Source organism: Diplotaxodon limnothrissa, linkage group LG12 (assembly GCF_057381915.1).
Source record: "Diplotaxodon limnothrissa isolate DT_005_m linkage group LG12, D_limnothrissa_male_GT1.1, whole genome shotgun sequence".
NCBI classification, from domain to species: Eukaryota; Metazoa; Chordata; class Actinopteri; order Cichliformes; family Cichlidae; genus Diplotaxodon; species Diplotaxodon limnothrissa.
This window is the reverse complement of record NC_140607.1, coordinates 7,135,632-7,161,007: the sequence shown is the minus strand read 5'-3', so window position 1 is coordinate 7,161,007 and position 25,376 is coordinate 7,135,632. Positions and strand designations below refer to the sequence as shown.

The following is a 25,376-nucleotide window of genomic DNA, read 5'->3' as shown; positions in this document are numbered from 1 at the left end:
TTATGGATTCATGAAGGTTAAGTGCAGTTTACCCGATGCTAAGTGATGGCTCACTTAGATTAGACTCCATAAATATATAAGCGGTGTTTTAAGTTTTTGTATTTATGTTGAAACTAGGGGTCTGCAGTGGGTGATGTGGGAGGGGGAGATAAGTCTGATGAGCTCCTATCTCTCTGCCCAGCAGGGTCCTAACTGGGGTTTTCTGTCACTCAAATTAGTAAGCTAAACTCTTCATAGCTGTGGCTCTGTGTGTCTGTGTGTGTGTGTTTATATATTCACGGGCCAGTTTTAGACATTTTTGTCCAAACTAAAGATCAAAGTGAAAACTGTGTGTTTGTGTGAGCACACATCAGGTCTGGGTAATCACAAAACCATTAGTTTAGTCAAACATCAAGGAAGTGACCCCTTTGAACAAATGAGTAACATCACGTGGAAAAGAGAGAAAATAAAAAATAAATGAATAAAAAACTGAATAAACTTACAATCCAATAGTACATGATTGTTTAAATACACAGTTTATATAATTTTCTCCTCAAACATTTCACATTTTCCCCAAAAGGTTGATTCTGTTCATCTGGACGTAGAGTTTTCAGTGGGAGAAACGTTTCGTCACTCATCCAAGTGACTTCTTCAGTCTCAGCTGACTGCAGGTTTCCCCAAACTTATAAACAGTAGATTTCTACAGTGACTGAAACCAGCCCACTGAATGAACAATGGGCTGTGAGGTCAGTTCCTTGATCATTAATATGCAAATTCTCATGACGAATGATCAACAACCATTGATCAGTGGCCAGAAGTACCATTCACAGAGAGTTGGGGAATGGCTTTAATCACAGCATTGTAAGATGGTAAAAGATGTACCTTTAGGCCCCCTCCTCGATTCAGAGATGGTCTTTCCCTTTTCACGTAAATGGCCTCATGACTTCGTGCTCAAACCAGCTTTCCTCCCCATTCAGGATGTGTACATCCTCATCATTGAAAGAGTGTCCACTGGCTGGTAAGTGTCAATAGGAAACTTTTTGGGATTTGCTTACCTGGATGATTGAGCACGCATCAAGACATTTCACATTTTTACTACTCAAAACAATACTGAATTTATACTTCTTTATACTTGGTCCTTAGAATTATATTGCATGAAATAAATGCAAAATGTCCAACCGTTATGAATAAATAACAATTATATTTATGTAAGTCTATGGGACATACAATATATGTAAAACATGAACAAGTGTTTTTCCTTTCTTTTCCATAAGTTCCCTCAAGTCTGAGGGGAAAACAGTATTTAGCAAGGTTTCAAATGATGTAAACATCCAAATAGTTCCTTTTAAAACTGAGCTTCCTCAATAAAACATGCACAAACGAACAATAAACCATGTAAAGAAGCAGACTACAAGTTCAAGCTTGTCTCAGCCTCAAACTCATCATGTGACAAGCATGTGTTCGACCCCTGAACTGAAGACAGGCCTCTTACACATGAAAACGTGCATAAACATGCTAATTTATTCCTGATATTGGTAATTCCTTATCATCAGCAGATTAGACTTGAAACTCTCAAGTCTCCAGACAGCTGATAACAAACTGGCTAAACAACAACAGCTGGTTAAAAACTAACATTATAAGCTAACCAGCTAATGTTAGGGCAAGTGCCCTAAAAACACAGTTTTCCTCTGATAAACAGTTTGATTACATTCTCACATTGTATGAGAGAGCAGACCCTAACAGAGGCTCAAAGCACTACTTTCTGACAGAAAAGTTAAAGATATCCTCAAGAACTCACCTCAGAAATACTGCCATAGGACAGAATTTAGCATTGCTGTCTCGTCGACTCTTTTTGGACTCCTTTCACAAAGGTCTTCAGCCTCTTCCAAAGCAAATAGACATGGATACATATTGACAGCTGAAATAAACAGGGGTTTGACAGCCTAGACTCACTACAGATAAACAGTGGCCAGAGCTGATTGTTCTACAGCAGCTACTGTAGCTAGGATTATGCACTTGAATTGAAAGGGTAACAAAATATAATCCAGTTGACTGCAATTTACTGACATCTAGTGGTGAGGTTTTACACACTGTACCTTTAAAATAATCCCAAAGGTGAACTCCAGACAGTCTCAAAGAATCAAGTCTGTCTGAATTTGTCCTTCTTTAGAGATCGTTTAAGTTTGTATCAGTCAGGCTCTCACTATAAATCACATCAAGAGCAGAAAATAACCACTCACTAGCTCCGTTCTGGTGTGAGAGTAGCACAACTGGACATCATGCATACCTTGTGCTTTCAGGTAGCTGCTGAATAAAAACAGCAGATCAGAATGCACTGGCTCCTGCATTATCACACACAAAAACGTAGTGTAATAGCCAGAGAAGTTCATGGACACAGCGCATGTAAGGAAAAAAGGGTTGTATCTTAAAGAAACACACAGTTTGTATCTTTGAGTTCTGACAAATGTGTTTCACATATTCCTTCCAAATAAAAATAACACTCAGGTGGCACTCAGTTATTTTTGCCTACGCCAGCTGTTGATGAGCACTGAACCATTGCGCCAACATATTTTATGGCGAGGGAACAATGCAGTTAAAAAGAGGATCTATTTGTAAAACAGGATCCAGGGCAACCTAAACCTAAGACTCTCTCTGCATGATCAGTCATTGTGATCTTTGTGCACTGCTGTTACAATTATTAAAGGTGGCGTTATCTCAAATGGACAAAATGAAACTGGGACATTAGTAATATAAGTAGGCGGGACATTTTAATACTGAAATTTCTTATATTTTTTGTTAGCACCTGATATTTCAAGAACCAGCCGTTTATTGCAGAAACATGCATGTATCAAATCGTTCTTACTGTAACTTTTATCAAATGCACCATACTGTTTCCTACATTTCATATTTATAATGAAAAAGCAGTTTGACTGAAACACATTAGTGGTTGATGTTTGAACATGAACATGTTTTGCTGGTTGCTAAAAAAGCATGTCAGGAATGTAATCTTCTTCTGCTTCCCATACCACGAGTGACTGCTCAGGTTTCTATCACAGACAGTATCACGGTTCATATGATGGACACAAAGCTGTGAGATCCTGAAGGGTCATAAAAGTGTGCACAAACAGCAGCTTTTCTTTTCATGTGCAGCTTCAGGCTCCTCAGGAGGAGGCGCGTCAGGAGCAGATGTTTCCTTGTACTCTGACACTGAACCGCTGGAGGTGGACAAAAGCCTGCTGCACACCAGGTCTGCAGCTTTTCCATCCATCAAGGACACGTCTGTCACTGTTTTCTCTCTTAGCGACATATCCCCGTCTTCATCATCATCTATGAGCACAAACTCCTTGAGATAAACCATCCCCACTCCGTGGAGACTGCGGCTCTCTGCTGACTCCTCCGTACTGCGTCCATCCACAAAAGTCAGAGTTGAAGTCTCTGTCAGGGTCTCATGTGGGTCTGTTGAGTTGTCTTCTGGCCCCGAGTAGCCCTGGCTGCTTGACTCCATCGTCCTTATGAAGCTCCTGTGGCCAATCTCGTCTTTCGTGCTGCGCTTTTCTTCGTGGCTGATGGAGTTGATGTCTGGAACGTTGGCACTAGCTCGGCTGGAGAGCTGGTCTCTCCTGGGATGAGAACTGTTTTCTGCAGCATGACCATTTCCAGAATGCATCTTGAAGGCCACCTTCTCATAGTCATGGTAGACCTGCACACTGCTGCTCCCTGTTGGGGAAGAAATGGGGATGCTGGCAGTGTTTCCTTTTCCTTGCTTCTTCATGTAAATCTGCCTTTCACACTGAGACCAAACAAAAAACTGGAGGTTAGCCTCTGACCTTAGAAACTGTAGTCTGTTCACTGAGGATGACTGCAAGACTCAGTTCAATATTATTTATGTAACACCAGCTCACAACAACAGACACCTGGGGCTGGTTTATTTTGTGAGCCCAAAACAATATAGAATAATCCAGTAAATAGGCCTTCCTTTTTTTTAACAATATGAGAATATTTAGCAAACAATAAATACTAATATAATCATTTTAAGATTACTACTACATAGTAAACAAAATGGTCTAAATGAATAAATTATGACATCCCTGCTTTTGGAGGGAAGCTTATTGATTTTATGAGTCTGCATTGTATGTAACGGGAAAATTGTTTTTGCTTTGCAGATTCTAGAAAAAGCAATACAGTTCAGTTTAGGAGGCCACATACCTTTGACCCAGAAAACTGGGGTTTGTGCCCTGAATTGTATCATTATTTTATGTATATTGTGTTCATTCTTTTTTAGTTTTTTAAGACTTATGAAATCTGTAAAAAAAAACAAAAAGTCTTTGTTCACCTGGACGGGTATTTTATCTTTTAGCTGTAATACAACTGTATGAATCTGATGAATTTCCACCAAAGAAATTAATTGATGCCAATGTCAAGAAAGTGTCAAGAACATGGCACTACAAAATTACTGGCCCTCTGACGTCTGAGAGTCTGTGAAGATCCATCACAGGAAACAGTGATGTGCAGAGCATCACCTGACTTGAACTGCTTCCCACAGAAATGCTCCAAACTCCTCAAACAAACAAACTGGCATCATGACCAACATGGACACTGATGGTGCAAAATAAGCATATGTTTGCATCATGTATATTAAAATGCTTGATAGTATAATTAAACCCTCTGACAGGAAACAGTTGTTTTCTCTTGAAGGGAAGGAGTATGTAATCGTTTCCATTTGTTTGTCTGTCTGTCTGTTCGTTATCGGTCCAGTGACCACAGTTTTAAAGATATCATTTTTAATGTTGTCTATCTAGACTGGCTAAATATTTGACCTTGACCTTCACTGTTAGTGCCCACAATCAAAGTTGACCTTGAAAGAAATAGTCAAGAAACCATGGCTGGTGTCACATATCTAGTTATTACTAAGGTCTGAATAAAGGTGCTGCTACATGATTTGAGGTCAACAAAATTTACCCCTACTTTATTTATTTAATTTTTGAATTATTAATGCACAATTACAAACTGACTACATCATGCAGTTACATTATAGTACAGTGTTTCGCTAACAGTGTAACTGGGGCAACAAATAGTGGACTTGTTTTATGCGCTGGCCTCTCTGAATAAATACCGTAAAAGAAGCCGTTACTTTTAAAGGAAGCAAAAATAACCTGAATTCCCGAAGGACCGGCTCTGTGAAGGTGGAGACAGATGAAGGCCTCAAAAGTGCTTTAACAAACCAAGGAAAGTGAGTGTTTGATCTCTTTTAAACACACCTTCCTCCTCCCCTGCTGCCACACAGAAACATTTCAGATGAAGTGATAAAGGCACTGCTCATCAGAGCATCCTGGAAACCTGCCATCCTACTTATGGGTGTGGAATGCTGACAGATTCGTGTCAGTGGGCAAATCTTCAAGCTTTAGTCCCGTTTTAAAGAAAGGACAAGCGCAAACAAATGCAAATGGGAATATGCAATAAATATGCACACTGGAAACTGTATTGAAATACTTTTCTAGAGGATTTATAGCTCTGTGTGCTAAATGCACTGCACTCTGCACAGGAGCTTTACAAACTGACCCTCTTACACTTGACTGACTCCTGCAAGACAGAATTGGGACTCTATAAATGAATAATATCTGCAGTGTACATGTTGGAGTGGGAATGCTCCAGTTTGTAGAGGTGACTGAGCAAGAACAAGAACAGATGAAAAATAGATAATGTTTTAAACACGTTCATTGGTTTATGGCTTTAGCTTCACATGGCTGGCGACTCCTTTTGTCTCAGCAGTGAGTACGAGCAGCCTGGGAGAAGCGTTATCTCTGGGAGGAGGAACTATGTGGCACAGCCAGGAGAAAATGGACAATAATTTAATATCACAGAGTTGACTTTTTAAAAATGTTGGGCAGTATAGAGTACACTTAATGTATGATGATGGCTATCTGAACGCTAACATTACTTAAAACTGTCCTTTACACATCAAACACACAATTGATGCAACAATGAACATCCACATTTCTGTAAAAATACACATCAATTTAATAAAAACATGCCTTTACCTTAAGCTTTTTAAGCCTGAACTCTTCCCCGGGTCGATGTAAGGAAAATCACATGGCATAGATGGGATGATCAAGCAGGCTTCCTCCTGCTCTGCTGTGCCGCTGGCAAAACTGATGTCTCCTGCTTGCAGAGTATTCCTTGTGGTCTACAAACAAGAAATCCACACGCCCTCCCCTCATTGTATCCACTACAACTGCTCACAGCTGTAGCTGCACAGAGGCAGACTCGACGCACTCACACCAGAACCTGTGTGTGCGTCTCTTATTTTAAACTTTGTGATTTTCTAATGGATTGACCTTTATATTGATTCTGCTTCACATGTTAACCATCCAGAGTTGACTTTTGAGTTTTCATTAAATTAGAAATAGCAAAAAGGCAAACACCACCCAAAACAAGGAAATGAAGAAAGGTTAATTTATTGCACATTATTTGCCATTTTGGAGAATATGCTAACGTGCTTATGCGCAGACAGTTAATAATAACAATATTAAAATAGACACCGCTTATACAGTGAATACAGGCTCTTTTCAGCTAGTTTTTAATTAAAATCAAAATGTCAATCTAAAGTTGGCGCTAACTTTTACTGGACCTAGCAGTGAAGTCAGATTATACCTGCAGTCCCTTCCTGAATTCTTGTTTACGCAGAACTACAACAGACACTTGTCCTGATTTTGTCCTTTTAAAACGCCACTTTTTTCAATCCCATGCACTGAACGTTTTCTAATATATAATACAGGCTCTAAGTCTCCGTGTTAAATATTGTGACAAATCCTTGAATTTAAAAATTTCAGCTATTCAACAAATATTGTGAAGTAAAACAAACAAACAAACAAACAAACAACACACCCCTTTCAAAAAATTCTTTAAAATTAAGACTGTGACCTTACAATAATGACTAAATTGGGGATTACTTTATTTTTTTCAGCGAAAGAGAAGGCTCAAAGGAGATGCCACCTGTCAGAAAATGTATTTCTTATGTTGAAGGAAAAACAGTCTTTAAGATTATGTTTGACAACAATTTGGTGTAAACTAAATAAAGCTCAAACAAGGAATGCAAGAATATTTACAGCAAACCCTGAGGAATGCACCAGAGTCATGTGTTAAAGCACCAGGTGCACTGATGCAGAGGACACTCAATGTTGAAACTGCGTCTGATCTTTCACAAGTGATTTCTTATTTTCCAGCAGGTTTTTAGGTCAGAGGCGGTTGTGCACGGGAACTGTGCACCGCACCTCTAAATTAGAAAACCAGTGCTTTCTACTCTCTGTTCTTACTCTTATTGTCTGAGAGAGCAGCTGCTCTTTAGCTTTTTGAGACATTTTGACTTGTCACAAAGGGAAAAGCACATAAATAAATCAAACGATGCCTGAATACCATTTAGCTGCTTTAGCCTCAGGGTCCTGACATTGTGCATGCTGCCATGGTTTAATGGGACACTTTAACTCAGTGGTTCCCAAAAGTTTTTTGCTAGCCCCCCTTTGTTTTACAAGAAAAATGTGCGCGCGCGCACACGCACGCACAAACACATCCTCCAACCACACACACCCATATTTTGCTCCATTGCGGTTTATTTCATACCTCAAACATTTAGTAAACAATTAAGCAAATACAAGTAATCTGCAATAAATTACAGGTTGTAAGAAAATAAACTACTAACTCTTTAACGCTACGTCCGCACCTGCGCGGGTATTTTTGAAAACGCAGCTGTTTCGTCCACACGTAAAACGGAGATTTTTTAAAACTCCTTTTTTGCGTTTACGTGTGGACGAGGAATACAGAGTTCCTCATGCAACGTCAAAGGTATGTGCCTTTATTCACGTCACGCTGTGCGCCACGTTATTGTTTACATGAGATGAATTGCAGAATAGCAGATAGTCAGATTAACAATATCTTCAGGTTTTACACGCTTACACACACGCAGTTACTGTCCCTCTATTTAGAAAGGCAGAGGAGTCACGGTGTAATTATTTTACATGTAGTTGTTTTTTTTCCTGTGTAATAATATTCAACATTGTTATCAATACATTTTTCAAAAATGCCTCTCTGTGCAAAATGGGTTTAAAAACATAAACAACTGTGGATACTGTTTGTCCGTGATTTGAAGAGCCCAGCGCTGCTCCCGATGAAGGGAAAACTAATTCTGCAGGGGAGACCTACCTCGGCACTTGTGCAGGTGAAACCAAAGGGCAGATATGCTTCACCATATTTTCTAGTCTTTGGCTTAGAATGAAGTTGGTTTGGAAACATATTCAGTGATGCTTCATCTCCTGCTTTGCGTTTGTGTGGGCGCCCCGTGCTAGCAGTGTCCAAGCATCCCCCCCACCCCCATGCAATGACTCTGCGCCCCCCCTAGGGCGCGGGCCCCACACTTTGGGAAGGTCTGCTTTAACTGATCGGAGATACAATTAATGATATTATTACTCACAAGGAAATACCTGGAAACACCTTATCTGCTTACTGGTAAGCACTGAATGGTAATATAGTATATAAGTAATATTTAGTCAGAACAGAATGAAAACATCCACAAGCGTGCTCATTTATTCCTCATTTATTAGACACACAACTCTCCTCTGAACAGCCGACAATGAGCCGACAATGAGCCGACAATGAGCCGACTAAACGAAAACAGCTGGTTATGAGCTAACTCAATACCAGCTAACGATAGGATCAAGTATCCTTGAAACCAGCATTCCCTCTGATAAACAGCTTGATTATATTCTCACATCATATGAGAGTTAATTCGCCAAGTGTCTGAATCTACTTCAAAGCAGCAAACAAGAGCAGCTGGCAGACTAACAGCAGCAAAAAACAGCAGCGCTTATGACAGAAAAGTTCAGAAAAGTTTGACATTATTCAACATATTCAAAAATACTGTGTAGAAAAACATATTTGTTTTACACAAACAGTAGTAGAAATACGCCAGCCAGCAGCAGCTGGCTAAATGTAATGGTTTTGATCTCTCTTAGGTGACTAAAACTTTTTGTTCTATAACAGCCACCGTAGCTGAGATTATGCACTTGAATTGGGAGGTGTAAGAAAACAGAATTCAGTTGACTGTAACCTGCCAATCTACTGACAGTCAAACTGTTAACAGTGAAAATCTGAACAACAAATAACAACATTCTTTGTTAATCATCAACACCTAGAAATCAGTCCCACCAGGTGAGCTTTGCCCCCTCTGTGTTGCTGCATCTGAAAGTAGAGGCTTTGGGACTGATGCTTATTTTCGGGTGCTTCCCAAAAACTGACCGTCACCTTTCCTGGAACCAGCAGAGGCTCCTTAAACTGGGCAGTGACGGTAATGGGAGCGGTGATCACTTTAACCCCTGTTGGCAAAACAGAGCAGCTAGCTGACACCCTAGAACAGGACAGAGCCATCCTTCATAGAGATAATTAATACTGTTATCGTCTGATAAATCGCATTACCTTTGTGCTTTTCAATTTCAGCCAAGCAGACAGAGAACATCCAGAGACTCGGTACTCTGTGAGGAGTGAATCTAAAGAGCCTGGCCGGCAGAGAGAGGAGCTTACATGGAAAACTCCATGTACACTTCAGGTCAGGAGTCCAGGGAACTTTGAGCTCCACCTGCTTCAGAGTGTCCGGTGCTGGCTCATCTTTCTCACCTGCCAGAACAAAGATCAAAGTCATGGTGATCAGGTGAGTTAAAGCCCCAAGTGTGCCGTCGCTTTAAAAACACAAATATTCTGAAGGGGAACCACCGTGACACTACTCACTCTCATTTTCATTCTTAGGTGAACATCTGATGGCTTTGTGAAGCTTGTTTTCGGAAAGCAGTGTCAGGATGCTCTCCCACACTACGCATCTGGAGCGGGAAGTAGCAGACAGACAGATGTCCACCTCCACCCCTAGATCAGTCGGCTGGTACCCCAGGACTTGCACCCGCAGGGTGAATGGACCCTTCTTCAGCTCATCGATTGGCTGAAAGGTTTTTAAACTCTGACGCACATGGACAAGACCTAAAAAAAACATTTAAAACACTCAAAGTTGGATAATTTTCTTTTAAAACCTGCAGTACACATAAAATGATGAAGATTGAAATCACTTAAAAAAGTAAATACTGTACATAATTTCAAATGATGGACTAAAAACATTTAAATATTAAAGTTTTTTTTTTTTACTGGGAAAAACACCTTTTTTGGTAAACAATGTAGTCGGTGCACTAAGTCAAGCTTTTTAAAAAATGGTTAGTTTTCATTCCTGTCCTTGTGTTTTCCAGTAAATTTGAATTTTCTTTTAGTTGTGACTGACTGCTTTTGTGAGCAAAGTGAAATAAATGGATAAATAGATACTTTTTGTGGTTTTCCAAGGTGAGTATGTCTTCAGCAAATTAAAATGGCACTTGTGGGGTTCTTGCATTAGCTGGTTTGTCTTCTAGTGAAACTCATTTGAGCCTGCAATACTGGTGCCTTCGCTATTTGTTTGAAATCCATCTGTCCATACATTTTCTACCACCTGAAGAAAGAGCCAACTCTTCACGGGACAAAAGACCAGGAAGGCACCAAGTCCAGATCGTGTGCCACCTTCTGCACTGATCACCTGGCCCCATCTTGACACTGATCTTCAGCAGATCCCTGGAGCAATTCATCACTGTAGGGACACTCTCCAGCACCCCAAGAAGGCTGGGTACTCTGACCTGTAGTTCAACTGGGTAGTGAATCGGGGTTGAATACCCACCTCTGCCTGCTGCCTCTCAACGAGGGCAACTCCGGATTGGTACAAACTCCAGCCCCTGTCCAGCAGACTGCGGTGAGGTGAGACTGACTATATCTAGGAAAGATCTCCCAACCTCTCACCTAAGCTCAGCATCCTTCCCCACCAGAGAGGTGATGTTATATGCCCCAATAGCCAGCCTCAGCAACCAGGGATCAGACATCGCACACGACCATTACAACTTCTCTTGTGGGTGATGACCCCACAGTATGGCCCACTTGGGATCACTACTTTTAAATGTAGCCACAGAGTTTTGATGTAGTATTTTGTACAACAATCAAATATTGAAATCAAAGCAATTTTGGCAATAAAATGTACCCATCAAGTTTCCACTGAGTTGAGATATCAGCAAAAGAATCAGTCTGGTTAAAGACGCCGTGTCATAGAATCATAATACTTTATCATTCCCTGAAAAAGCTCTATAAATGTGTGTCTTGTGTTATCTATGTCTTACCTGCTGGGCTGAGCCTGAAGTTTTCATGAGTTAACAACATAAGGAGAGGTCTGCCGCAGAGAAACTCCGGGAAGCACAGCGGGATGTCTCTGTATTCACTGTCTGGATAATCCCAACCATAACCTGCAGCACTGCAGAACCTCCGCAACAGAGCATCCTCCACCCTTAGAGACACATACACAAACTCAAGAGGACCTGCTCCCAGCTATTTTACAGTTCAAATGCATGCGTAAAACGTTAGGCCGCACTCACCTGCAGCTGACCACTGTATAACCAGCTTCTTGTTTCTCTGTACCGTATAAGCAGCCTGCTCTCCGGGTCACTCTTCTGCTCAGGTATTTCATGTAAACATACGCATCACTCGGAAGTTTGTCGCTATGCAGTTCGGTTGTTTTCAGCAGCTTGTGAGCGCAGTAAACGTGAACGTAAACCAAATACACGGAACATACAGACAGTGAGGCCACAATGTAACTCTGCGCATTCCCCATTATCGATTATAATATCCATGTAGGCTCACAGATACCGCTTAGCAAGGTGAGCTCCAAGTGCATGCAACAGTACGGCAAGCGCCCTGGGACAAACAGTGCGCTTTCGGCTCATCAGCAATGAAACTCGCACTCGGTGACGTTTTTAAAAAAATCTTTACTGTCGATGCACAATCACTTATTCCACAATTATTTTACATATTTTTCAGAGTATAAATTACAGCTGTTTCATAGTCGGCTCCTCTCACCAATTTACTAGTACAGTGTAAAAATATTTATTTTTGCTTACTGTCTGAAAAGTTCAAACTATTCAGCAATTCGCTATTTATTTATTTATTTTTCCAAAACGAAAGGGAGATGTCACTCTTATTGGCTGCAAAGAGAGCTTAACAAAAAAACAAAACAAAACCATCCAACAACTCATGTATAGAAATATACAAAGAGAACATTCATATCCAGGCTGAAGGGGACATTGTGTCTTCTTCAGTGGTTCCTGAGGTGACGGAGATGTCCTGACTCATCTGTCCCGTCCCCGCTTTTAAACTTCTTCACCCAAATAGAAGCAGCAGTACAATGCAGACTGAATTCACTGCGATCAGCGGCACTGCAGGGGAAAATAAAACATGACATGGTCTGAGCCAAGAGAAGTTAAAATGATCCAAGTCACTCTGTCTGAAGAATACTGAGTGTGTGATAAAGTGGAAACCCACCTCTCATGACTGTCCTGACGGAGCGGATAAGATTCATTAGCTGGACTTTGATGCCTGGTTCATCACCAAATCCCCCGACACTTTGATCCACTCCCCAGCCAACTGAAGATGGTTAAAACGAACGGATTTGTATTAAGTAGAGTGGGAATTAAAAGTACAAAATGTAAACATAGACGAACAACATAAAGTCTTCCTGTCAAATGGATAGAAGGTGGTGTAGCAACTTTAAACAAAGCGAAATCACAAACTTTTGCCATTTAAATTGTTCTATTTGACTAGCCTTTTAGCATTAGCCAGCTTAAATGCTGGGCCAATTCTATACATGACCTCTTGAGAGCCTAATATCTGAATTACAGACACTTACTTTTCCTTAGAAATCTTTCTTCGTGTAGTACAGCGACAGCATTGATGCACAGAATAGCTGCTTGTATAAGAGAGTATAAGGTAAATGCCATCTTGTCTCGACAAGTAGCTAGCTAGCTATATGTTAGCTGTAGCTGGCACTATTTACATCCGGAGGCCGCTCTGCTTTGATTGGTCGTCGGGCTTAGGGAGTGGGCGGGGCGCGTCCAATCCAGAACCCTCCCGTAAGAACTGCTACGGAAGGACTCCATCTGTCTTCAAGCAACAACTTCTGACGTGCCCCACAACTACTGGTAGATATTTGCCTCTTGGGCATTTGTGAGAAATTTTTCTTTTATATTTTTGTAGCGTTTACTCACAGTTTGGTTAGGGTCAGGAGAAGACTATTTCTGTTAAATTTATTTTTAGAAGCTTGTCTGACATAACGCCATAAAGCCAAACTCCCTCAATATACAGGCAGCTGAGAACAAGGCCCCTTTCAGAAATCTGGCTTTTCAAGTACAAAAAGTGAATTGCAGTTAGCTTTTCACAATCTGCCCCTCACTCATATAAAACTTGACCAAAACAAGATGCAAATGTATAACCAAGAGCTAAACGTTTAATAATTGTTGTTTGACAGAGCCTTGGGAAATGTCTTGATATTGAGGATGCCATAGTGCCACCACCCCTGAAAAGCAAACAAAAAACCGTGGCAGTTGGCAGGTAAGGGCTGCTGCAGTATCCCTACTTCCCACAGCCTTGTTTGACGAGCATTATGTGTAACATAGCCTCAAAACACCACTTTATGCAGGATGTTTCCTCCTGTAATATCTCATAATGTTATTATGATGTCATTATTGATGGTCATGCCACGGCTGGCATGGTGGATAACTTCGTAAGGCATGTAATGTGTTTTAAAAAAATACATATTTAATGGTGGAATTTATTTTTCCCCCCATGTATAACCTGAACATACAAACTTAGCTCTATATGCTGCACAGCTCCAATTTGTATTTGAGTGTTACTTACGGAAATGTACCACTTTCCACAAGCTGCCTTTGATGAAAATGTCATCAGCTGCCTTTAGTGATCTCTACTTGAATTTGACGATTCAAATAGCAGGACCTTGGAAATCAGTGTTGTACAAATTCTCTCAACTCCTTGATTTAAGAAACACAAGAGGCTGAATCATGAGAATAAAAATCTTTATTAGTGTTTTATGAAGTCTGCATAATATGCGCACGCCTGAGAAGCTTATGGTCAGAGAAAAAAAAAGGAAAAAAAAAAAAGAGAAAAAGAACTGCTCTATCAATACCGCCCTCTACTGGTAAAACAACTGCCACATCTACTGTACTGACTGCTTTGCAAAAAGATTACTGTTAAATACACACATACTGTACTACTGTTATGTATATATGTATATGCATGTCTGGTCCACATCAGTTTTTGTAATGCAAATTTTTTTTTCCACATTCATATGTTGTAGGCCAAAGTCAAAACAATGTAACACCGGACCCTAACACTTGGTTCAGTTCCCCAAATCCAAACTTCACTAGGTGCACTTAAAGTACAATCACTACTGCCATATGGTAAACATATTTTGGGGGCGGGAACATGTTAAACTCGCAACAGCCACAAAATGAGTTGAAGCCATAAAGTCTTGTTGTACATACTGTATTTTATAGACAGAACAAGTACGATACAAACACTAACACAGAATGTCCCAGTGTGCAGGCACATTCGCTCCTCTCACAGGAGAAAATAAACACTCTCCTTCCGACGTTCCTGTAACATTTTGAAAGCCAATTATATCTGGTTCATCTTAACCTGCCTGCCGTAAGCACCAGAAGGCTACAAGAGGTCATGTGTGTTTTTTCCAAAAATGAAAGGGGGTGGGAAAAAAATAAAATAAAATTGAATGAACTGAATGGCCGAGCTGAATGAACAAATGGCCATTACAAAGTTTTACATGCCACTGGAATCATTCAAACCATTACAGAAAAGTTGATTTCAGGCAAATCTGTTGCTGTTTTAGTGTACTTTAAATGCACCAGATTTTTTCAGAAGAGAAAAAAGGGTAGATACAGGCTGCACATGTGTGGCAGTGATGTTTTTTTTCCTTAAACCAAGACAAAGAGCTGCTTAGAAAGTTTTGAGGGAGAGAAAAAAAAAAAAAGGAATGATCCATGCCCTCCATGTCACTTTGGAAACAACTGTGGTCTTTATAATATTATTTTAATAAAAAGTGGACGACAGAAATTGTAAGTATATTTATATATAAAAATACATGAGAATACAAAAGTAGCAAAACAATGGGGATATAGGCTAAAAACAGAATGAATTCATTCATTGAAACCTTCAAATTCTCCCAGTGAACCGCTCTCTACTTCACCTTGGAGAGTCCCAGGACTCCCAGTGTCTGTCAAAAAAACAAGAAGCTTTTTGATTAACAGCTGATATTCTCTGGTCCCTGCCCAGTGCACCCTGCAAAGCCTGGCCCACCACCTCTTCAGCTTCCATACCAGGCTGTTCAAGTGGGGGATGTAACTAGACTAAGCCAAGGACACATAAGAGTGCCATATAATGACAAAAATCATAAACTCTTGTCAGACTGAGTTAGCACTTCGTTTTTGAAATATTTATTCAACCAACACTCTTTTCTCCATTACGAGGAATGTCTTATAACGACACCCATCAAGACTTAAAATAAAACTAAAATAAAATTTAAAAAAAAACAAAAACTGAGGTGTATGTGTGTGCGTGTGTGTGTGAGGAAGGGGTGTTCTGGCAAAGACAATCAAATCACTTTTTAACAAAAACAAAACAAAAACACCGTGGCGTTTCCTTGAGGGGAACGGCCACCAAGGCCATCATTTCTTCACTAAGTCACCTCCCCCTGGCAAGAGACGGGGCAGAGTTTCCCAGAGAAAAGTAAACTTATGTTAACAATGTTTGGGGTAGGCTTTAAAAAAAAAAAATCATGTTACTTATACAAGCAATCTTCAAATACTGAGAAACTATTCACAGATATTTTTGGTATCTCCTCTACCTCCCAGACTAAAAACCAATATACATTTTATTTGTACCACAAATAGATCTAATATTAAGGTTTTGGGAAAACAGTTTTAACAAGGTGCATGACATAGAGGGGTAACAAAGTGCCAATTTTTGTTGTTGTTGTTTTACTCAAAAGTCTGTATCTGTGTGTGTATGTGAAGTTAAAAGAGGGATGTGGAACTGGGCCACAAATACTATGAAGTATGTCACAGAAAAATCAATCTGTGGGATTTCCTTTTTTTAAATGAAAGGACTCACATGTTTAGAATTTAACGAGCTTTATAATGGGCTTTTTTGAGGGGGAGGGGCTATTTTAGGACATACTGGAGCAGCGTGCGGATGGGGAACCCATCTGGGTCAGAACTTTGTCCAGCCACTGCAAGGGCCCGTTCAAATGCAGCTCGATCCAGCAAGGAGTGCTTGTGACAGTCTGCCGCCTGGAAAATAAAGATAATTTCATGAGCTGACGTAGCCTTTTCATGTTTCACGACATGTGACTTATGATGCTTTATGATGAGCTTTGTTAAGTGAAGCACCCATTTCTACAACTTCTTCTACAGGAAGAGGATGTTGCGGTTTGCAGCTCTCTACTTGAAATTCTTAAAAACTACTTGAAAATCTGATCACACATCCCTGGAATAACCTGAACCATTTGCATCCCATGTGATGGAAATAGTTCAGGTCATTATTAGCTGATGTCACTAATAATGGCTCAAACTGTATGCATCAAAACAAAACAAAAAACCCCCAAAAAAAAACATTTGCCACTAGGGCTGTGCGATATCACCAAAATCTCATATCCCAATATAAGACATCTATCGTCCCGATAACGATATAAATCACAAAATTTTAACATTTTCTGTAAATTCTTGCGTGACGTGTTTCCAGCTGCGCGTCATGTACCTGGAGTCGAGTGTTTTAACCGATGCATTTTTAAACATAAGTTGTAACGGCCGCCGTTTTCTTTGTGAGTATTTATTACATGGCGTGCTGCGGGGAAAAGCCTGTTCTAACGTTTGAATCTAAGGTTTATTTTTTAGCACCTGAAGGCTCTTTGTTGCTTTTCATCCGTAAATAATCTGCCCTTTCACGTGATTCAGTTTATTTTGAAAAGTCTCAACAGGATCTTGAGCTTTATTGTGAAAGGTTTATGTAGAAAATAAACAAGCGGACACGCGATGGTTTTACCGTTGCTAATGACAACGCATAAAAACAGGCGCTTGTCCGTCCGTAGTGTGGTTATATTAAATATAAGAGAAAGAGAACTTTAATAAATTAATATAGCCACTACAGTGACCATCAAAACGATGAATTAGAAAGCACTTTGGGCAACTATGCTGTTTTCTAAAGTGCTCTGTGAATAAACTCAGATTGGACTCTTTAACTTGGGCTCATTGTCGGCTGTTCTATGAACGCTCTGTTTGGTCTTTGTTATTTGTCCCCTCAAGCTTGACTAATAAATTAATCAATTAGTCAAGTCATTAAGTTCACTAGGAACAAAACTGATAGCGAGGAAGAAAAACTTTACTTTTACTCCATGACTCTGCAGTAATAAGGCCCACAAAGGACCATAGGGTGCAACTAAAGTTCGGCGTACAAGGCTCCACTAAGATTAACTGTTAACGTTTCAAATCAAATTTCCACATATTAAGTATGACTACATCCCATGATTTCCACAGTTTCTGGACCAGTGTTCACCTGTACTCAGCTCCCCAGCCTTTGACAAAGCTCATGCGGATAGTGCACATCCTGGTGAGTTGGTAGACGGCCTCAAAGCCCTGGTTGACTGACTGAGCCAGCAGAGCTGCAAATTCCTGGTTGTTAAAGATTTTTAGGTTACAACCTGAAAGGACAAAGAGAAAAAACAGGGCCGTCGGTTTTTGCTGGTGGTAAAAGATGAATCACAATGAGACTTTGGTTGGAAGTGGTCTGTTATTGTTTTTGCTGTGGATAATTATTAATTACACAGACCTTTTGTGATGATTCTGCTGGCCTTCACCAGTTAGTGATTTGATTAATTTAGCAAGTTTTTAAATTCCTCTTTTCCCACAGAACTCCTTTAAAAACTTTTTATTCTGATATACTGTGAATTAGCATTCTGAGTGCATTGCAGAGAAGTGGACTTTCAGAGGTGATATGAAAGGTTGCTATGGAAGCGGAGACACTGGGAGTGTAATTTCCATTTTCACCTTAAAGCAGGATGCTACACAATTTTAAGAGAGAGAGAGAGAAACTTTTATCATCGTATTTTTTCTTAAACATCTCACCTGGAGGAATTTTACACACTGTTGCTGGATGCCAACCATACCGCTGGTTGCAGTTTGGACTCTGGACAAAGATGGCGCTATCACTCAGGCACTCAGCAAATACTTCCCCCCCAATATAGTAGAGTCGAACTCCTCTTCCTGTAAACACAGATAGAACCCAGTTATTCAGACATACTGAATCGTGTGAATGTAAAGAAAGTAATTTTGAAGGCTTAAAGTGCAACAGGTTTCCTACACACAGTTATACACTCCTAACACATACTGAGCTGTGCCATACCTATGTGCCTTCGGGTCATCTCTACAGTGGCATTCCTGTTAACATTAGACAGCAGGCCGAGGCAGAAGCGTTCAGAGTTTGATGGATCTGTGAATCCATCCACTGTCAGTGAGGGCTGAGAGGCGTGAAACGTCTCCCCGACGCGCTGGTTCAGCTCATAGTACGCTATAGAGCACCAGAAGGCCGGCTCCGAGTAAGTCACTGGTTGCAGGTCTGCAGGAGAGGCAAAACTACACATCAGTTACGAAAGACCAGCACTGAAAAGTTTTCTCTGTGTATGCACAGATGTGTCTGCTTTCCTACTGACAGGCAACCACAAGACCCATCCAAAACCACCACCTCACTAATTTATTACCATTATTGTGATTACCAGCAAAATCCCCGCCCTATGTGTAGGTTTTGCCAAGTCTGCGGCACTTGTTCGCTTCACTCATGTATGCAAACACAGACTTGTTAATTCATCATGCTGGTTTTTTTTTTAATCTTCATTATCAGTTGTACATAGAGCGATGCCAAAAAACACCAAATAACTGAATAAAAATGTATCCTGTTCTTTATAAGCTAAACACTTGTTTTTGTGTTTTTTTTAAATAACAAATTTAATTTAATTTTTTTCACATGGTTCCCTTCCATTCTGTCAGATTTAACATATTCAGTTACACAATTTGTTTGAGTTAAAAACAACACTTACCCATGCTGTGATTGACAGGAGACAGAGTGCTGGGGGAGAGCTCTGCTGGAGAACCTAACCAGAAAACAAGAAGTCATGGGTGTGGATGCATTAAAATGCAAAAAGGTGGATTATATCTTATAATGAACCTGGTGCCTGTCTTGCAAAGAAAAGCCAAAAGGATACCATAAAACGCATCTGCTTGCTTTACAGTGAACAGAAGAGATGCTGTCTACTGTTGCCATAACACTCGATCTGTACATCTTCTAGATGAGAAGATAAAGTTTGAGCTACAGCTTCTTTCACTGCACTAAAGGTGAAATGGATTAGTTATAAAACAGTAAGTAGCTCGCTGCTGCAGTTGAGGTTATCATTAACAGCACACCAAGCTACTTTATTCTTACATCCATTTCCAGAACAAGACACCGAGCGCTGCTATAGAATCTTACAAAATAAAACATTTAACTTCTGTGACTTTAAACTTTAAATGCTTTTCTCATGTTTGCTCATGCTTCTGTGGAAAAAAAAAAAAAATCTAAAAAGATTCAATCTGGATTTTGTCCCTGCCACCCTCTTTAAGAAATTGAAGGATACGACACATTTAACCCTCCGAGGTAAAACAGAGGGGGAAGCACAAGAGTTAGAATCAAGGTGGAGGACTGAATCAAGACGCTTTCAATAAAGAACAAGCACTGACAGATTGATGCAAGGTGCTACAGTGTGTCTGACAATAACAGCAGCTTTAAAACTGTTCTTATTCATGCCTTCCTGTGTTGTATATACATACCCATGTCTGAATGACACCAAGCTCTCACTTTAGTGGCCTGATAAGGCCAGCGCGTGGTACAGTCAAAAACTCACCTTTGAACCAGTAAGTGAATAAGACTGTAATCTCTTGACGCAACAATCTAAAACTATGCGTTACTATGAGCATACTTGATCTAGGATGAGCTTTGATGGACAGATTTCATTGGTACTAATCCATGATGACAAATAATCACCAGGTAGATCAGGTGACTACGTGACACATGGAAGTGCAGCAGCACAGGTAGAGTCTGACCTATCGCCCTTTACTGCATGTCTTCTTCTTCTCTCGCTCTCCCTACTTTCTTGTCCATCTTCACTGCTCTACCATCCAATAGAGGCAAAAATGCCCAAAAATGATCTTAAGAAAATATTATAATCATCAATCAAAACTCAGTACCTTCAGTTATCAACTTAAATCACTCAAACAAGTTATATATGGTAACTGAACTGGTGACTGGTCCTTATATAGAACCTTTCCACTCTACCTGAACATTCAAAGCACACTATACAACGTGCCTCATTCATTTACCCATACATAGAAGCAAGCTTTTTCAATCTAACATTCACACTCCAATGAACGCATCGGAGTTCAGTATCTTATCCAAGGATACTCTGACATGCAAACTGGAGCAGGCGGGGATCGAAGCACCAACCTTCCAACCTGCATTCAGGTATAACCTGCAGCTATTGCGACTCATCTGACTAGTGATGTGAGACAGACAGGAAAAGAAGGAGGACCACTAGTCTAGGGTACCTGTGTCCATACTTTGATTCATCTGCTGATCACTGGCCTCCCCATCCTCACTGATGTAGCCTGGTGGAGGTGTTTCTGTTGAAACACACACAAAAAAAGTGATCTTGAACAAAACTTGAAAGCACGTCTTCTCTCAAATCACATTTTCTTTCCCGACATGATGTAAATACAAGAAGCAAACTCACCTGGTATATAGTTGTTTGGAGGTTCGATTCCTGTTGGAAAATTTGTGTTCTCAGGTATGGAATGAGTGTAGTCATCTAGAGGTGGCAGCTCTGGCAGGATTTCTGAGTGTCTTGGCACGAGAACAGGAGGCAGCACTGAAGTGTTGGGGAAAAGTTACCAGAAGAGATTTACATATTTAGAAAAATGGCTTTAAAATGTTGCCGCTCACCATTCATTACAACTTCTCACATTCAAACGGCATGATTTGGCTCACCTGGGGTCTCCACCCTCTGGTAGTGGTAAGGGTTGATGCAGACTTCGTCCTTCTTGAGGTGAAAGGCATACTCACAGGCCTCAATGGCACGCAGCTCGTGGTGGCTGTGAAGGTCTGGCCATCGCCACAAACGGCAGTAGATAACATGGGGAAGGCCCTTCCTGTGGGAGACCTGGAGACGGCCGTCCAAGGATCTGATTGAACAGCAAACAGGAGATGGTGGTGAGAGGGGCAGAACACAGGGGAGGTAGAGGGGGAGGAGTGATACATAATATGGCCAGGTAGGAGAGGTAATGGAGATGGATTGACGAGAAACAAGGATGTTCTCAGCAACCGTCACCTCCAACATTATGATGACAACTCTCCCACATCAAAGTTGTATACACAATAGTTGAGATAGTCACCTGGTTTGGTCAGGGTAGTTGTAAAGGCCTGATGTATCCCACTGTTCTATCGTATTTGGTGTACTCAGTCCCCATATTTCAGAGCAATTGCTGCACACAGAGAAAACAACAAAAACAAAAACAAAAAACAAATGATAAACATGGGACATGACTCATTCAGAAATATCAGTATGGGTATGTAAACACTAAAAGGCCTCTTTTATTGGAGTCTCATGGCAAAAGAAAGACATCAAATTTCAGCTCTGAAAATGAAAGATGGGAACTTCAAATAAGAGAAGCCTTTTTCAACCGAATCAAGGGAGAGAGAAAAAAAGCAAAACCCAAACATGGAATTTGCTAGCACGCACAATGAGTGAGACAAAGGGCATTCTTCACATTGTGGCATTGTATCAAACACTGAAAATAACTCTTTCACTATGATTGTTTATGTCAGAACTTATCTGGAGACATTCAAACAAACACTGAAGGAACACAGTGGCACAAGAGAAGGGGTGGCAACCTTGGCAAAAAAGAAAAAGAAGAAAAAACCTTTCCATTCTCAAAACACTGACAAGAAAATGGGCAGAGAAATGTGAAATTAAGACAAATGGAGAGTAGTTGCTTCTGAATAACAGGACAATAACAGATGCTACGCATTATAAGCTAAAAATACACAACAACATGCATTAGACTTCGTGATTGCAGTGGGATCTCTAAACTGACATTTAAAGTTGGAGTCGTCTGGCTCAAGACAAAGCTGGAAATCCATTTTAGTCCACTTACCCCAGAAACTTTTAGCTCATAATATCAAGTTGTGTTATTAGCAATTTCTACTGCAGGAAACTGCATGATAACAACCTAATGTCAACGTGACACCTATCAAAGTCACTAAACGCTATAAAACAAACCAGTATAAGTACAGCTGCTTGAATGACATTACTTTTAGCTGACGTAGATACCATTTCATTCACACTGAGCCAGTCACTCTATCACTAAAACCTAAATGTCCTAGAACAACTCTCAGGAGATAAAAAAAACAGTTATCTATAGACATCCAAACATTTGATGTGGTACTTGGTGGAACATCATTGAAAGATGTCTGTTAACACGGTGTTCCCACTGAATGCAAGTCTGGGTCATGAAGGCTGGCTGACAAAGATCCACATCAATTGAGCTTTCAGAGTTTCTCTCCCATGGGACTAATGCAAACTGTCTAACAGCAAATATAATAAAAGCTTTTAGTCACAGAAACATGAAAAAGCAGAATCACCAACAATCAGCAGTATTATTGTACCTGGGGATGGTAACACACTTTGTGTTACAGTTCTGTGTGGTGATGGCCTTCTCGAGCTCATCTAGCTGACCCGTCTTCTTCAGCTTCTTCACTAAGCTCTTCACGGCCTTCTCGCACCATTTCTCCTCTTGTCCGTTCTGCTCTGCGCCGCCCGCTCCTCCCGGGCTGCTAGTTGATTTCTTCCAGCCCAAAAGCCTCTTCACCACAGGAGGGGTGAATGGCAATATGGAGGACATCTTAAGCTGGACAAGCCAGGAGTCTCCACAGGACTTAATACAAGTTTTCTCTCACACACAGACAAGAGGGGACTGGGAGCTACAGTTTCGGGTCCTTGCTCTCAGGAGCCCCTCTACTGACCACTGAGTCACAGGATGAACTCCACCGCTAGCAGTGTAAACTCAGAAGAGACGGACACCTTGGGAGACAGGCATACACAAAGTACATCATTACAAAAAAAACTACAGAAAAACAACAGCATTTAAGCTTATAAAAATAACAGGCAGGCATATACAGTGAAACGCTAAAGTCTTGAGATACCCTTCATGTCTTTATACTTTTTCTAGGAAACTGGGAAATAAGTGTAGCGATTAACTAAAATGTGTGCAAACATAAACAGAAATGAAATACAGTTTATAAGGCAAAAACCTTTAGGGTCTTTAAGTATTTTTCGGGAATAATTCTCTAGGATTCCCGAAGGACATTTGATGGTATTCTTTGGATTTTGTCTGCCTTTTGTTCTGTTCTCTCTCAAGATGATCCTATGCTTGTTCAATAATGCTGAAGTCAAGGATCTGTGGAAGCCAGTCCATGACTGACTTTGCTCCAGTGTGTGTTTTTATAACCAGAAATGGTTTTACTGCACTGGCAGTGTGTTTGGGATCACTGTCATGTTGTAAAATTAAGCAGCAACCAGTCAGATTTGCTCTTGATGGTACTTTTTAATGCCTGTCATTTCACCGGTTTTGACAAGATACCAAACACTGCTAGTGGAAATGTAGCCCCAAGCCATGACAGAGCCTCCACCATGTTTTACAAATTGCTGTAGGTGCTCACCAATATGCCATATCTGTATTTATTGATATAAACAAAAAGAAATTCGAATTTGAATTCACCACTCCATAAAACCTGTTGCCACTGATTTCCAGTCCAGTTCTTGTGTAATGTGGCACACCACAGCTATTTCTACTTAATACTAGTTTATGCTGGCAAGTCATCTTTTGCATTTCTCAAATATTTAACTAAAGGAATGGGAACAAGTTGTGTTATGAGGCTGCCTAAAGATACACTTTAGGCATCACTTAAGATACAAATATGTATGAATGAGTCATAGGTCAGTGAGAATGGTTTAACAAACAACGGGACAGGGTCTAGGCTAAAAATGAGTAAAAAGGGAGCCAATATCCAAAGAAAACCTTTGAAACACCCTCAGAAAGCTCGGAGAACTACTGTTCAAAACCACTTAAAAAACAAAAGAAAAATGTTAAGAAATGAGGGCGGGCTTAAGCCTTTTGCACACTATTGTACTAGACACCGTTACTTCAAAAAGAAATAAGCAGGACCGTTTTGTCAGCAGCACTGACTCTTGTGTGAAGTAAAGAAATGCCCACCTGATGTTAGCTAGTCAAACACTGCCTGGCACCTCAACTATTTAGCTTGCAAAACAATGAAGTTAGCAGACCGGGTGTGTCTCTTCCGTGCCCAGAAACTAGCACGACAAACTGTTAAAGGGCGCTGTGAATCATATCAAATCAATGTGAGAGCATTTTGTGACAGCCAGTTAGTGCTAACACTGACTGGCTTTGGAAGGCCGGCTGCTAGCTGCCTGATAGGGGCCCTGCCTGGATCAAGTCACCACCAAATCAGTTTATCAGAGCTAGCTTGTGAATTTCTGTAATAAATCAAGCAAAGAGCGAAATGCAAATAAAAGCCACAGATAATGAAATTCAATAAACGATAGGTAGTTTACGGAGAATTCATAATCTAGCTAAGGCAGCTAACGTTAGCTTAAGCAAGCTAGCTGCCAGCTTGTTACCAAAAATCCTTTTGTTGTGATCCACGAAACAGCCTCCTATGCGCAACAGTCAAGTCGCGCTACTTTTCTACCTACCATCAGGCAGTCAAATACAGATAAGACACAATTTATCCAATCTCACAAAATGTCACCATAAGGGTATACACAATGTAGTCCATCAGTTGAATAAAGCTACCCGTTCTCTGTGTCTTTTACTCAAACATAGTAAAATGAGCTAGCATCTTGGACGAACTCTTCCAAACTGACCCTGTCTCTCGCTGGCTACCGGAGCTACATCTCCCACACAAAACAACACGCTTCAAAGTCAAGAAAGCCGCTCTAAACGTTCCAATAATTACCCCAGTCTGAAAATTCCAGCTTCCAGTTTCCGAGGAAGAGATGTGCGCCTCTCTAAACGCCTTGGTGACATAAAAATACATGAACGCTGCTGTACTGCAGCTAATTTTGACAAGGCTCTTCTCAACTTGCCACCAATGCTACACAAGCTAGTTAGCTATGTTAGCTAGACCGGAACAACACAACAAACCTGTTGGCTACGGGCAAGCGATTAGGCCCACCTATCAAAAACGTGATTGGAGGATCGGACGAAGACGTAACTGAATACTGGCTCTTGTCCTTGACAATCTTCTTTGTTTATTTGACAGCATGTGTTTAT

The 25,376-nt window shown here is 40.6% G+C and overlaps 4 protein-coding genes across 5 annotated transcripts; all 4 read right to left on the bottom strand.

The window, feature by feature from the left end:
• Positions 1-3,085: 3,085 nt before the first annotated feature.
• LOC146620787 (uncharacterized) lies at positions 3,086-3,751 on the bottom strand. The gene has a single exon (XM_085367007.1). The coding sequence runs from the start codon at positions 3,749-3,751 to the stop codon at positions 3,086-3,088; it is 666 nt and encodes a 221-aa protein (XP_085223133.1).
• Positions 3,752-9,153: 5,402 nt separating this feature from the next.
• Positions 9,154-11,735, bottom strand: LOC146620786 (uncharacterized). The gene is made up of 5 exons (XM_085367866.1): positions 11,457-11,735; positions 11,205-11,368; positions 9,754-9,996; positions 9,445-9,642; positions 9,154-9,344 (listed from the first exon to the last, which is right to left on the bottom strand). Exons 1-5 carry the CDS (start codon positions 11,690-11,692, stop codon positions 9,154-9,156), a joined length of 1,032 nt encoding a protein of 343 aa, XP_085223992.1. The 5' UTR covers positions 11,693-11,735.
• Positions 11,736-11,833: 98 nt separating this feature from the next.
• LOC146620785 (immediate early response 3-interacting protein 1) lies at positions 11,834-12,910 on the bottom strand. The gene is made up of 3 exons (XM_085367865.1): positions 12,764-12,910; positions 12,400-12,501; positions 11,834-12,293 (listed from the first exon to the last, which is right to left on the bottom strand). The coding sequence occupies exons 1-3, from the start codon at positions 12,852-12,854 to the stop codon at positions 12,238-12,240; spliced, it is 249 nt and encodes an 82-aa protein (XP_085223991.1). The 5' UTR covers positions 12,855-12,910; the 3' UTR covers positions 11,834-12,237.
• A 2,025-nt stretch (positions 12,911-14,935) lies between these two features.
• On the bottom strand, positions 14,936-25,192 carry LOC146620784 (SMAD family member 2). Of its 2 annotated transcripts, none has more exons than XM_085367069.1 (11): positions 25,060-25,192; positions 22,690-23,104; positions 21,417-21,506; positions 21,013-21,206; positions 20,759-20,893; positions 20,574-20,648; positions 19,034-19,087; positions 18,343-18,555; positions 18,066-18,203; positions 17,497-17,641; positions 14,936-16,235 (listed from the first exon to the last, which is right to left on the bottom strand). In XM_085367069.1, the coding sequence occupies exons 2-11, from the start codon at positions 22,923-22,925 to the stop codon at positions 16,112-16,114; spliced, it is 1,404 nt and encodes a 467-aa protein (XP_085223195.1). In that variant the 5' UTR covers positions 22,926-23,104; positions 25,060-25,192; the 3' UTR covers positions 14,936-16,111. The 2 variants fall into 2 exon arrangements, with proteins under 2 accessions (XP_085223195.1, XP_085223196.1); XM_085367070.1 differs by having other exon boundaries at positions 20,586-20,648.
• Between the last annotated feature and the right edge of the window lie 184 nt (positions 25,193-25,376).

What these genes read in the sequence shown, in the direction of transcription:
- LOC146620787 (XM_085367007.1), bottom strand. Translation starts at nt 3,751, where the DNA reads ATGAAGAAGCAAGGAAAAGGAAACACTGCCAGCATCCCCATTTCTTCC.
- LOC146620786 (XM_085367866.1), bottom strand. Translation starts at nt 11,692, where the DNA reads ATGGGGAATGCGCAGAGTTACATTGTGGCCTCACTGTCTGTATGTTCC. An exon ending in TATACAGTGGTCAGCTGCAG is followed by an intron (nt 11,369 to 11,456) that starts GTGAGTGCGGCC and finishes TGTGTCTCTAAG; the next exon opens with GGTGGAGGATGCTCTGTTGC. An exon ending in TGAAATTGAAAAGCACAAAG is followed by an intron (nt 9,345 to 9,444) that starts GTAATGCGATTT and finishes TTTTGCCAACAG; the next exon opens with GGGTTAAAGTGATCACCGCT.
- LOC146620785 (XM_085367865.1), bottom strand. Translation starts at nt 12,854, where the DNA reads ATGGCATTTACCTTATACTCTCTTATACAAGCAGCTATTCTGTGCATC. An exon ending in AGAAAGATTTCTAAGGAAAA is followed by an intron (nt 12,502 to 12,763) that starts GTAAGTGTCTGT and finishes AACCATCTTCAG; the next exon opens with TTGGCTGGGGAGTGGATCAA. An exon ending in CGTCAGGACAGTCATGAGAG is followed by an intron (nt 12,294 to 12,399) that starts GTGGGTTTCCAC and finishes TTTCCCCTGCAG; the next exon opens with TGCCGCTGATCGCAGTGAAT.
- LOC146620784 (XM_085367069.1), bottom strand. Translation starts at nt 22,925, where the DNA reads ATGTCCTCCATATTGCCATTCACCCCTCCTGTGGTGAAGAGGCTTTTG. An exon ending in AACTACCCTGACCAAACCAG is followed by an intron (nt 21,207 to 21,416) that starts GTGACTATCTCA and finishes CTGTTCAATCAG; the next exon opens with ATCCTTGGACGGCCGTCTCC. An exon ending in AGTGTGTAAAATTCCTCCAG is followed by an intron (nt 17,642 to 18,065) that starts GTGAGATGTTTA and finishes TTGTCCTTTCAG; the next exon opens with GTTGTAACCTAAAAATCTTT.